Source organism: Diceros bicornis, chromosome 10, assembly GCF_020826845.1.
Source record: "Diceros bicornis minor isolate mBicDic1 chromosome 10, mDicBic1.mat.cur, whole genome shotgun sequence".
In the NCBI taxonomy this organism is placed as follows: Eukaryota; Metazoa; Chordata; class Mammalia; order Perissodactyla; family Rhinocerotidae; genus Diceros; species Diceros bicornis.
Genome location: NC_080749.1, coordinates 11448336 through 11462175, shown reverse-complemented (window position 1 = coordinate 11462175; position 13840 = coordinate 11448336). Strand labels below are relative to the sequence as shown.

Sequence of the window (13840 nt, the reverse complement as noted above, 5' to 3'; positions counted from 1 at the left end):
TTCTTAGAGACAGTAAATGACCAGCCTTTGTGTGTGTCTTTCATATGCAAACCAACCAATCCAGGGTCCACACCCCAACCACCTCCCCTATCAGGCTTTCAGCAGCTCTTACCCTCCAGGCCACTATTCCCTTGTCCAAATCTCTCCAGAGCCAGGTACCAGACTAGGGACAGCCCCTATGCCCCAGAGCCAATCTTAAACCTGCCTACTCTGCCTCACCATTCTTCCCCTGGAAACCATAATAAAGGCTCTTGACCATGTTTTCCCCTCAATCCCTCTGCCTCCTGACCCTGGTGCATCTCCATGTAGCCCTGCATGGTGCAGTGCGCCCCCTCCTCTTGAGAACTGCGAGTAACAAAGTATCTTTTCAATGGTAATCGTCTCCTTATCTGTTGGCCTCACCAAACCTGAAAAATAATAAAAACTATATTTAAAACAGATCAGGATATCCCCTGCATCATCAGGTCCCCATGGGCACAGGAGGGGTTAGCTGTGAGGGCAGGGACAGAGTGATGGGCAGGCTTTATTCAGATTATAGCAGCCAACCTCTAAATATGTACAACCACAGCAGGACATCCGAGGCATCTTCTCTCTTTAAATTAATCCTGATTGAGGCCTATTTCACTTAACACGTTACTTAATTGATACTGCATTTGTTCTTGTTGAAGTTTTAATAACTATAATTTCTAATATAGTGTCTGCAGAATATAGATGGTGTTAACATAATTCTTAAGAATATATCATTCCAGTTCATTGGACCCTCTGGAATTAGATCATGTATTATATTTTAACTTAATTGATTGATTGATTGATTTGCTTTAAATTAGTTGGTCCACTATTAAAACATAATTAAAGTCTGACATGACCAGGAGGAGACCTTTGAAATATTAAAAATCATTTCCATATGGCATAAGCTAAGTAATCTGTGCAAATAACTTCCTATTTATTTCAATAAACGTTGATCCCTTTCAAAACAAAGAAACCAAAAAACCCAATCGATGACAACCACATCCCCAGCTAATTTATTAGTATTTTTATTAGTTTATTAATTCATAGATTAATTGTGAGGAGTTGACATTTGGGAAAGCATTCGTTTCTTATTTTGTTTTTCTTTTTAACCTTTGTTATGTGGTTTTTAGAATTCTGTGCTGGTTAAACATTTCTAAATTTTATGTAGCCAAAATAAAGTGTCCTTGCATGGCAAAAACAAACAAATAAAAACAGGGGCCAGCCCAGTGGCATAGTGGTTAAGTTCACACACTCCGCTTCCACGGCCCGGGGTTCACAGGTTCAGATCCCACGTGCGGACCTATGTACTGCTTATCAAGCCATGCTGTGGCAGGTGTCCCACATATAAAATAGAGGAAGATGGGCACGGATGTTAGCCCAGGGCCAATCTTCCTCAGCAAAAAGAGGAGGATTGGCAGATGTTAGCTCAGGGCCAGTCTTCCTCACCAAAACAAACAAACAAACAAAAACAACAAATATCTCATTTAATTCTCAGGACCACACCTGAAGTGGGTGCTACGTCTTTTACAGAAGCACAGGTTGGCAGGTTCAGTAACTTGAGAAAAAACAGAGAGCCAGAATTGGAACCTGGGCGTATCCAACTCCAAAATTCCTGGCTTTTGATCTGCCACCCAGTTTCTAAGAAAAGATAATTAATAGTATCATCCAAACTAGTGTCACCAACAAGGGAAAAGATGTTTTTTTAATTTAACAACACACACTGGATCTCTTTCATGGATATACGTAAGAATCTACCTCACGCTTTTTATGGCTGCGTAGTGTTCCACTATATGAAGGCTCCATATTCAGTAAGTTATTGTAGGACAGTGTGATGGCCATTTGGAAAGTAATCAAGTTGGATTCCTACCTCATTCCTTACATACCAAATAAATGCCAAAGTGTCAAAGACTAGGAAAAAAAATTTTTTAAACAAGTGAATATTATTAAAATCTTAAACTGAAGAAGGCCTTTCCTAAATGGGACATGAAACACAAAAAGAATTAAGGTAAAATCCAGTAAACCTGGTCACATAAAAATTGATAAAAACTTTTATTGCATAAAAGAAAGAACAAGAACAAGAAAGAACAAATGAATGAAATCAATGACAAGAGGGGAAAATATTTCTAACACATTATCTCAAATACGCAAAAAGCCCTTACAAATAAATAAGAAAAGGATGAAAATCCCACTTGAAAAATGGGTAAATCACATGAAAGCAAAAAGAACAGAAATAACCAAATACAATCTGAAAAACCTATTCATCACCGAGGAAACGAAAATTAAAACACAAATACCTTATATTTTTCCCACTAATTACCAGGGGTCAAAAAGCGCCAGCAAAGGTATAGAGAAATCAACATTCTTCGTTCATTCAAAGAAGTTATGCATGCCAGGCACTGGACTAGGACTAGCAGTAAACAAAATGTCCAAGGTCTCTGCTTTCAAGAAGTTTATGTTCCAAGTGTGGTAGAGATGGGGAGTAGATGTGAAAGGAGGAGGAAATAAACAATTATTCAGAGAATTATTGTTTGTAAAAGTACAAATCAGTACAACTTCATTGCAGGACAATATGGCAGTACCTATCAAAATGTTGTGCTGGCAATTCTATTTCTAGACATTTATCCTACAGATATTCTCGCTCCTGCTTAAGCACAAAGATACGTGTACATTCACTGGAGTGCTGGGTATAATTATGAAGAAAATGGAAACAAGCTTAATGTTCCTCAAGAGAACAAATTATGCAACAGCCATACAATGGATCATCATGTAACCAGTAAAGATCAGCTTTTGTTTTTTTTTTTAATGTACTCACGTGGAAAGACTTTGAGGCTATTTTGTTTGAAAAAAGGCAAGTTGCTGAACAGTATGTATAATATGATCCCATTTCTCTTAAAAAGAGGCGCACACAATTCCTGTAAGTAAAAACGTATGAGTGTCTATATAATTAGATATACATGGGTTAATGTATGACTATACAATTAGACATATATGGGTTAATGTATGACTAAGAAAAATCTGGAAAGTGGGGTATAGGAAGTTTTCTAGAGTATAAATTTCTGTACTGTTTGGCTGTTCTATTGTATAATAAGTATGCGCTACTTTTATACTCAGGAAAAAATAGGGAGAAAATTTTAAAAAAAAGTGATGTATCTAAGGGTCATTTGGTTTACTCAGTTTATATTCCTAAACTTCAGGCTAAAAATTAATCTGGAAAGAAAACTTCAGCTATGGAGAAAGGATAACAAAGTAACTAATCCTTTGCCTCATTCCTTAAATTCAAAGTCACTGATGTAATCCGGGAGAGGGGAAAATATAACTGGGTACTTACTATTTGTCAGACGTTTGTTATTCACTTAATTCTCAAGGCAACTCACAAAATGAAACCATTCCAGTTCCACAGATGAGGAAACAGAGGCTCCTCGAGATTAAGTGATTTCCATAGAGCAGAAGCTGGGAAAAAGACAGCTGCCATTCTGTTTCAGTTCTGGGAGCAGGGAAAACAAGACTTCCCTGCCTTGAGCCCTTATCTCCCTGGCCATTCCCTCAGGTCACTGTGGGTGGAGAGCATGAAGGTGGGGGTGGGGAAGGAGCAATTGATTAGCGTTATTTTTGTCCAAGGAGGCATTTTCTCTCCACTCCATTCCTTCATGGTCCTCTCCCCTGCAAATTTCATCCACCTGTCCTCAGAGCTGCATCAGGAGTACCAGGTGGCAGGCACTGCTCAGGGAAGTGCCTGGCCTAGAATCCCGCCTCTAGGAAGTCCTAGGAAAAATGGCCAAAAAAACGGGTGTCTTCCCGTCCAGAACTCGCTTCTTTATCACATCACATCACAGCTCAACCACACCCAGGCTTGCCTAATTATGTGATATGGGAGGAGGAATCTGATTTCACCTCTCTCTGCCTACCATCTGTAAAATAAGAATAATACATTTTGGGTGAATAACTCAAAAGAGAGCCAACCCTGGGGTCTAGTGGGTAAGATTCCGGCTCTCACCGCCATGGCCCGGGTTCGTTTCCCCGTCAGAGAACCACACCACAACCCATCTGTCGGCTGTTATACTGTGGCGGCTGCATGACCACCCATGGTGGCCAGGTTTCAGTGGCGCTTCCAGACTCGGACTAGGAAGAAGGACCTGGCCACCCACTTCTGAAAAAATTGGCCATGAAAACCCTGTTGAAATAGCAGCGGAGTATTGTCTGATATAGCACTAGAAGGTGAGAGGATGGCGCAAAAAGACAGGCAAGATTCTGTTTGGCTATACGCAGGGCCGCTAGGAGTAAATTCTAATGTGCTAAATAAACAAAGTAGCACCCTAAAGGTTGAGGTTCCCACTCCCCAAGTAAAGTAACCCTTAACAGAACAGCTCCCATCATTTATGAGTCCAGTGCTTTTTGTAATCACAATTTTAAAGATGGTATTTTAACACCCTCTATAGGCAATGTCTCTTCAGGGTTATGTCTGTTATCTGGCTGTACAGTGAATGAAGAATCAATAGAAAAGTTCAGCAAGCCTTCCTGCCTTTAATCTGTCCCAAAGCTACCACCCTTCCATTCTAAAAGGTGCCATTCTTAGTTCTAGACCCAACCCTGTGTAATCTTTGAACTGGGAAAAGTAAGGATAAAAATAGTAAAAATTTTCAAAATCTCAACTTGATGACCTTGTCAACTTCCAGAATAGGACTAGCGGGAACATGTGTCCACTTTATTACTAACAATGGCTAATACGTGAGTGCTTACTATGTGCCAGACACCATATTCAGTGCTCTACATGCATTACCTCATTTTATCCCACAGTAGCACCTACTTTGTACGGGTTTTATTTCCTCCATCTACGGATGAAAAACTGTAGGCCCTGAGAGGTCGACCTGCCCAGGTGGCTGCCCAGTGGCTCAGCCTCAGCAAGGCAGTTGGAGATTTTAGCCATCTGGTCTACCTCTCCAGCTATCATTCACACTCCTTGCGTTCCAAAGCCTAGCCATCCTAAACCACTTAGGATTCTTCGGAATGACAGTGTGCTTAACTACACCCTATCCCCACCCCATTCTTGCCTTTGCACATGGCTTTTCTCTCTTCTCACTGAACCACGCTCTCCTTCCATTGGACAGGAAGTTTTATTCCATGCGTGAATGAAAGTAAGACTCCTGTAAAAATTCATTACTATATTTAAGATTCAAGAGGTGCTCTGGTAGGAAATACCAAAGCTTTCTCCATAACAAACCATTTTTGCAAAGTAGTTTCTTATCTCAAAGCCAGATTTCCCTACACAGATTGCCTAAGGTTGTCTTTCCTCTGTTCTCCTGACTCCTCCCCTACCACCCACTTTATCCCTTCCCTCCGGCTCCAGCCTTCAGGAAAGATCTTCAGGAAAGATCCACAGTGACCTTTGGCCACTGACCAAGAGGTTGATCTGGGAGTTTGCAGCTTTCCATTTAATAGCTGTCCACCCCTTTGCCTTGGGCCTCCATTTCAGAGGAAAAGGACACACTTTGTTTTTCAAATCATCTTCAATTTTCACCACATCCAAAATTAGCCATTGGGCTTGGTGACAGGACACCCATACGTAACACGCCTTGCCCAAGGCACCTGATGTCAAGCTATTGGTTTGACACTGCACTGAGAAATGAGCATCCAATGGTTTAAATGACTTTTTGATTTACAGACACAGCATCCTTTCCCTGTTTTCAGAGAACTTTAAACACATCATCACAAGGAAGAGGACATGGGATGGCCTCATAGATATAATGCAATAAATATCATAGGGCAAATGTAACAAACATTAAATATTTAACAGAAAACTTTTCAATTAATCAAAAAGGTTTTGACTGATGTGTCAAAACTACTTTTTTTTTTAAACTGAATCAATGTCTATTTGTCATCTGACATGGAAGCACTTAAAGGCTACTTTAAATAAAGTATGCTAAAAAAGATATCCAGTACAACAATACTGATAATAGCAACAGAGAGAGAAGAGAGAAGAGTAAAATGGAAATAAAATAAACCATGCCTATTTTTTATTTTTCTGCATATTTATAGAGCACCTACTATCAAGGCACCAGGCTTAATGCTGCGGACACAATGGTAAAAAGACAGACAGGGCTCTGCCCTCACAGAGCTTCCATTCTTTATGGGAGACAGAAACTAAAATAATTACACTGCATATTTTCTTCCAGCAGTTATGACAATATTCTGTCTTAAATAAATAGTGTATAGAGGAAATAGTGAAATAATATACAGACATTTTAAATGATGTTTAAGAGGCTTTAATAATAGTAGAAAATGTTATTACAAGAATAGTATTAATAGTATAGAATATTAATAGTATAGAATAAAAGAAAGAAACAATTTTATAAGCATATGATCTCATCAATGTTTAGAAAAAGACATAAAAGGAAGATTCAATGGCTGTAAAATCCACCTATAAGAATAAATTATAGAGAATGGCTAAGAAAAATGATGAAAGAAACTTCTGCTCCCAAATAGGGAAATAATATATATAAAAGAATGTATATAATTAGTTCAATGAGAAATGGAGCAAGAATCCATGAAGACCAGGGGTTCAGGACAAATATCTCTACAAGGGTCTGTCTCTGGACTAATACTTTAGAATATGGTTTTGTAAATGTTTCAAAAGTGGCATTTCAAGCCAGTGAGAAAAGGATAAACTAGGCAATAACTAGTAGGTTAACTATTTCGAAAAATAAACAAACTTAGATCTTTATATCACATCATAAATTCTAGTGCAACATATGATAGTATAAATCTCACTAGTAAAGCTGAAAAAAATATATATCATTTATGTAGTAATAATCCAAAATATCATTAAATGACTATTAAGTTTCCAACAAAAATTCCAAATGCATTTCAATGTTAAAATTTAGAAAACATTAAATGAAATTTAGGAAACTACTAAGCTGATTTTCGGGTGGGCAGGTATTCTAAGCATAAAATAACCATTTTAAAGGCTGAAATATTTTACAATAGACACTTAAAATCAATTTCTACACAGAAAAAAATCATAGCATATATCCCACACCATAAACATAGTTATCACACAATAAATATAGTTAAATGGCCAACAACTGACAGGGAAAAATGTTTGCAACGTATAGTAGCTAAAAGGTTGATGTTCTTCATATATGATACGCTCTTACAACCAACAAGATATACACATTCCAGTAGAAAAATGTGCAAAGGACACGAACATAACTGATGGAGAAATAAAAAAGATCGATAAATATATTTTAAAATACTCAACCACATTAGCAATGATAGAAATGCTAGTTTAAGATTAAATTCTATGTTTCATTAATCAGATGAAAAAACGACACTATCCAATATTGGGAAAGAGACAGTAAAAGGGACCCCGCTGGCTAGTGCATAAATTAGTACATTCTGCAGAGAAGGCAATTTGGTAAAATGTATGAAAAGCCTTATTCAAATCCTTTGACCCAGTAATTCTACTCCTAATGTATTTATCTAAAAAATAAATAAACAATCAACATTTCACCCAAAGACAACAACTGAAAACTAAGTGTCCATACTATGAAACTCATTAAAGTAACAGAACTGTAAAATGTAATACTATGCAACCATTACAAAAATTTAAGTTCTCAAAGCATTTTTAATGACGTGAAAAGTTCACAAATATAGCAAATGAAGAAAACGGGATATATCTCTGTAGCATGATCATAATTTTAAAAGATGTATACAAAAATATGTAGAAATAAAGTTAGCAATGGTTCTCAGGTGAAATTAGAGGAGATTTCAATTTTATTTTTCTTTTAATTTTCTTCCTTATACTTTTATAAATCATCCAAAAATTTTCTATAATGAACACGTTTAATAATCAGGAAAATGTAACTTAAAAAATATCTACAGTAAATACACCAAATGAACACAAGGATAGTAAGACCACGGGGCAACTCTTTTTCCTTCTCTTTTAATTTATCTTTATTGAGCAAAGGATAACTTTTAAAAAGACCTAGTATGTTGACTGCCAAACATTGTCCCAAGTTGACTGATTAGAGGTGGGGGTTGGGGAAGGCAGTCAAAGGCCTTACAGGCGGGGCGGGGCAGGCCGGCCACAGTGCCCAGGGCCTCGGAGCACTCACTCCCCAGCGCCACGGGACGGGGCCAGAAACAAGAACTGCCTTGGAGCCCAATGGGCTCCGTAAACATCACCCAACTTCTAGATGCTACATTTAGGCAAGAAAGCAGAGGCCCATAGAGGAAAGCAAGACTGATCAAAGATATATCACAAGTGAGTAGCATCTGACCTTCCATGAAAGAAACGAAAATGGCTGAAGCCATTCCACAAACAAGTACAGAGGTATTCCTCCACAGGGCCATGTCACCGTCATCAATGGCCACCGGCCTCCGCAAAAGAAGCACAGATCTCAGGGCCCGAGCCAGGTGCCCTACTGCTGACTGAGTTTGGCTTGGTGACCCACTGAGGCCACAGGGCTACCCACAGGGAGAAGCATGCCCTTCCATCGGGCCGTGTCAACAACGGGAGGGGGCTGTTTCCACCCAGAGGCAGACACAGAGCCACCTGCTAATTCTGAACTGGTTCCCCAGCCCAGAAGCTGGCAAGTTCAACAGTCAGGGGAGAGCTTGATGATCAGGCTGGACTTCCACTCCTGGGCTGGCTCCCCAAATGGAGGAGTCAAAGTTCCACAGAGAGGAAGCAGCCCATGTAAGGCAACCTGCAACCACACTGCGGCTCCCCTGCAATTCAGTGCTACCCTCCAGAAGCCGCTGTGTCCCCTGCCCCTCTGCTCCTCCCATTTAAAATTGAGGGGCATTTAATCCACTTGATGCCGAGGCGTCTATGAGGTGACCCAGGAGGGAAGTGCAATAAACACATACACAGAATCACACAGAAACCACGAAAGCGCCATCCATCAGGACGCTGATCCACGGATCTGGATAAAGGGAATCAGCAATAGAACAGCCACTATCATACCAGGCAATTCACACACCTTCACTCTTTTAAACAAAAATTACACTTGTCATTTTACACATGAAAACACCGAAGCTCAGAGAAACAGAAAAGGCAGCTCACAGTCACAGAGCTAGGAAGTGCTAGAGTTGGAATTCTAACTCCAAAGCCCATGCCATTTCTCTCAGGACGCAGCGAGCAATCTCGTCCCCATCGCCACATGGGCTTCTGTCCAGCACGTGTGGAATCCAGCCCCCGTGCTGCACTAGGGCAGGGCCACTCTTCCCACCACTGCCAGGTGCAGCTCCAGACAGGACAGCAGACCTAGTACACCAAAGGTGCTCAATCTATGTCCAGGAAAGGACATCAGTCGTGGTACAGTAAGTAGTAATCATAACAATGGCTGCCAATCACAGAGCATCTGCTCTGGGAAGGTCCTGTACGAGGAATGTTACATACATTACCCACATTTGGCCTGAGGGACAACACAGTTGATGTGTCCATTTTTCAGATGAAGACACTGAGGCTCAGGGAGGTCTCACAGCTAGAAAATAGAATCTCCTGACACCACAGCCTCCTTCCCAAACCCCACCTCTCCCACTGTGACGAGGTAATGAGGCCCAAAGGAGTCGTTCGGGTCAACTCCCCATTCCTTGTGGGCAGTGTCCCCAGCCCCTGGGCTCCGCCCTGGCCCAGTGCTCCAGCCCCTACCTTGGTTGAGGTAGGTCAGAGTCTCTTCATGCAGCTTCACAGCGGGGGACGTGGCAGCACACAGCACGTACTGCAGGGGTGGCAGGCGGGCCTCATTCTCGGGGGACAGCTGGGGCTCCTCCTGCTTGAAGATGGGCAGAGCGAGCACATCCCTGCAACACACAGGAGGCAGCGGTCAGGAGCAGAGCCCGGAGGAGCCCGTTGGCAAAGACAGAGCCAAGTTGGAGAGGTGGATGCAGACCACGGGCTTCCAGGGAAACACAGCAAAGCGCATCGCAGGCACTGGTTCACAAATACTCTAAGATGCTTTCAAACAGTAAACCAATCCTTGATGATTTTATTTTCACTCAACGACCCTCAAGAGATATATTCAGTCAAATCATCAAGGAGATAAAAATGCAAAGTTATCCAATACCTACAAATTACAGAAATCTCTATGACAAAGGGACTAGCAGTAATGGAGCGAACTTGAGATGCCACAGGGTTTCCATCCACAAGAGATTGCTTGTTATAAAGTCTCGCTTTTAGAATAAGAATCTGAAAAAAATTTTAATCTTTTAAGCAAACTATTCTATTTATTGGCCACTTTTCAGACCAATACAACCCTGTCCTCTGGGCTCTGCAAACCACACAAATGCAGAAACCGTTTGCCTCACTCACCCAAGTTGAGACACCCCCCCCACCCTTCTAAAAAAAAGGGACGGCTGGCCCATAACCCCTATTTTAAGGATGATACTAATGTCTCCTAAATGCAAAGCAAGAAGGAAGGACCTGGGTTTCAATTCAGTTTTCTTATCCAAATGGAAAATATTGAGATGCTCAAAGATTCTTTTCCTCCACCTTTAAACAAAATTCCCAGCCATATCCAAAATCACCAGCCTTGCATCAGCCTATGACCGGAGCACTTGCTTCTAGACGAATTTTTTAAATGCCCTCGCAAGGCAAAAAGAAATCCGTGAGAACATGAATGACCTGCAAGCAGGAGAGACTTGTTTAAGACCTCTAAATTATGACCAGGTGCCCAAAAGGTGCCAGTGCCCTTATCTTGGTAACCCTCCCTCCTCCGTGTGTCCTGCGTTATGAATCAGATTCGCTGACCCCTCTTCACCATATAAACAGCAGAGTCACTGGACTGGTACAATCTGTTCCTCGTACGACACAATAAACGAGTGTCTCTAAAACACAAACCAAGCACACATCCCAGCAATGTCTGAGCAATTCCCTGGAAAAAAAGTCTGGTTTGCAGCACACCTGGAAAACCTGCTGTGTGGGGGCCTCCCCTGCCACCATCCGCTGCAGTACTGCCCGGCTCCCGACACCGCGCCTTCCATTCACGCAACCGGGCACCCGCCCAGCCCAGTGGTTATCTAGGAACGGGGGAGAAGCGGGCAGGCCTGCTCACCTGGGCTCGCATCACTTCATGTTTGCCCAGAGCATGTTAAGTTAATAATCCATGGGCTGCTGCCTTAAAATAAAAGTTGGGGGGGGGGGGCGGAGAACCATCACTCAACAGTAACTTGTTTCAAGCCTGGCATCCTTATTTGCCAAGGAATAAAAGTCACGAGAACATCAAACAGAGAAAGGGAAGAAGGGAGTAAAGGCCACTACTCTGGTGAGGTCAGATAGCCTGCAGACATCTTGCAGAGCGAGGTGAGATCAAAATCAAAATACAAAAACCAAGGAAAAGGACAAGACCCTCACTCTCCAGTCAGGGGGACCAGTGGCATATTCACTGACCCCCACCTTAGCCTTCACTGAGGTCAACCTCTACAAGGGCAAAAACTCCAGCTTCTAAGAAGTGAAATAAAAAAAAGCATGGACCAAATGCTTCTTTCTCCATGGTCCCAAAATGACCCCAGAAACCAATATGGCTTTATGGCACCCTTCACCCCAACTCCCACCCCACCCTGTCTCCCCTCCCTTAATGCAATACCCAAATCCTAAAAGGGGCCTGAGGTATTCCACAGACAAATTTCCATCTCAGTTCCAGAGGCACCTCCCATGCAAGAGAACCATTCCCTAATGGGATGACATTTTAGGTATCCAGGAAGTTTTAAATATACTCGTCCTCCACTGAGGGTCACCTTCAAACTCATTTTTAAAATATGGTAGGGCCGGCCCGGTGGCGCAAGCCGTTAAGTGCGCTCGCTCCGCTGTGGCGGCCCAGGGTTCGCCAGTTGGTATCCCGGGCATGCACCAACGCACCGCTTGTCAAGACACACTGTGGTGGCGTCCCATATAAAGTGGAGGAAGATGGGCACGGATGTTAGCCCAGGGCCAGTCTTCCTCAGCAAAAAAAAAAAAAAAAAAAAAAGAGGAGGATTGGCAGATGTTAGCTCAGGGCTGATCTTCCTCACAAAAAATAAATAAATAAATAAAATATGGCAACATACTTAATGGCCACAAACTAAAATTTAGGCAAAACTACAACTAAAATTGCATTATGCAGTACAATAAAAACGTATTCCATTGTAGCATTTCATGCAAGGTAATGGACACAATCTTCTGCCGGGGCATTAACATCTGCCCAGTGGGCTTCCCTTTGGTGATATCACCGCGGTCTGCAGGGAGCCCGTGAGTCCTTAGTGAAGACCCTAGACTTATCCGTCTCCTACTGCTAGGGCCCAGGAATAAAAACCAGCAGACACAGCAGTCAAACAGAGTCCCTCCTCTGCCTCCTCGAAGGGGGATGTCTTCAGGGAGGACCACTGGACAAACACCGGGATTCACAGCTAACTCCTCCGGTTAAATCTGAGTGAGAACATCTTTGGGGCCAAAAACAAGCACCCAGGGCGCCTCTCACTTTACATCTGCCAACGCCAGCGACTCCCGGGGCCTCACAAGTCACTTTCTCTGAGCCCATACCAAATGCCCTTTGGGTTAAATTAGACACATTTCATAAACTGTGACTAGGATGGAAATAAAGACAGGCTAAAGCTGGTTCTGGCGAGTTCAGAAAGTGAAATGACTGCCCATTAGTCCCCCGCCAGCTGCAGGACAGGGAGAAACAATCCTCCAGCAACTGAAGCTAACGGGGGTCCTACTCCCTTAAAGGGGCCAGGAGAGAACTTTGCAAAACAGACAGGACTGACTCTTCCCTGCAGAAGAAAGAGTCCCATCAAGGGCAATAAACGTGGGGCCTCAGGCCAGCAGACGCAAGACCACCTGGAGGGAGGGGGCACCTGCCCCTCAGCCCCCGCCCGCCGCCGTCCCGCGAGGCTGAGGCGCAGGTCGGCGCTCGCCACTCGCTCGCCCCTCGGCGCGACCAAGGACGCGGGAGAGGGCGCGAGTCTCGGAGAGGGACCCGGGCGGCGAGGGGCGAAGAGCAGGGAACTAGACTTCCCGGGACAGGCACCAGGCTGCGGGCAGGAAGTCTCCTCTTCTCCGACGCGCAGGGAGAGGAGAGACGGGACGGACCGGGGAGGCTGCCGCCGGCAGGTGTGCGCTCCGCGCCAGCCGGGTCGGCAGAGGAGGAGCCCTCGCGGGCACCGGGCTCCGCGCGCCCGCCTCCCGGCACGTCGGGTCCCGCCGGGGTCCGTCCGTCCGTCCCCGGGCGGGGTCCGGGCGGCTCTCCCTGTCAGTCCCCAAAGGGCGGACAGCGGGCGGCGGGGGCGCAGCGAGGGCGCTCGGGGCGGCGGGCCCCGGAGCTCCCGTCCCCGGACGTCCGACAGCGCTGCGCCCGTCGGGCGGGGCGGCGCGGCCCTTACCGCAGGTAGCTGCCGGAGTTGTGCTGGTTGTAGTGCTCGGGCTGCGTGTGCCAGAACAGCATGGCTGGAGCCGAGCCCGCCCCGAGCCGGGTGCGCAGCGAACGGGACGCGGGCCGCGCCGACCTCCCACCGTCGCCTGAAGACACCGCTCCCGCCGCGGAGCCGGCCGCCCAGCGCCTTTAAGGACGGCCCGGGGGCGGGGCCGCGGCCAGACCCGCCCCAGGCCGCGCCGGGAGGTGGCGCCCGGCGGCCGCCGCACCTGGCTGAGCGGTCCGGCCGCGCCCTTCCCGGGAGCGAGCGCTCCTCCGGCGGCCGGCCTGGAGGGGGCGGCGCGGCCGGGGCCCGGCCCCCACGGGTGGGCCTCAGGTGACCCTCACCGCAGCCACGTCGGCCTCACGCGCCTCCTCCGTGTGCTGCTCCCGACCCTTTGCCCAGGGCGAGTCCCCAGAGCGCCGCCGTGGTGGGGGAGAGG

At 44.9% G+C, this 13840-nt stretch overlaps 1 protein-coding gene across 2 annotated transcripts in view; it reads right to left on the bottom strand.

Annotated features, from left to right (window-relative positions):
- The window catches only part of TFCP2L1 (transcription factor CP2 like 1), a 58064-nt gene extending 44556 nt beyond the window's left edge, over positions 1-13508 (bottom strand). Inside the window, exons 1-2 of one of the 2 annotated variants that reach the window (XM_058548790.1) lie at positions 13369-13508; positions 9662-9813 (exon numbers count right to left, since the gene is read on the bottom strand). In XM_058548790.1, the coding sequence (XP_058404773.1) occupies positions 9662-9813; positions 13369-13430 (214 nt within the window). In that variant the 5' untranslated portion in view covers positions 13431-13508. Of the gene's footprint in view, positions 1-9126; positions 9635-9661; positions 9814-13368 lie in introns of those variants that run through there. The other variant, XM_058548791.1, reaches the window with a different exon arrangement.
- Positions 13509-13840: the final 332 nt, after the last annotated feature.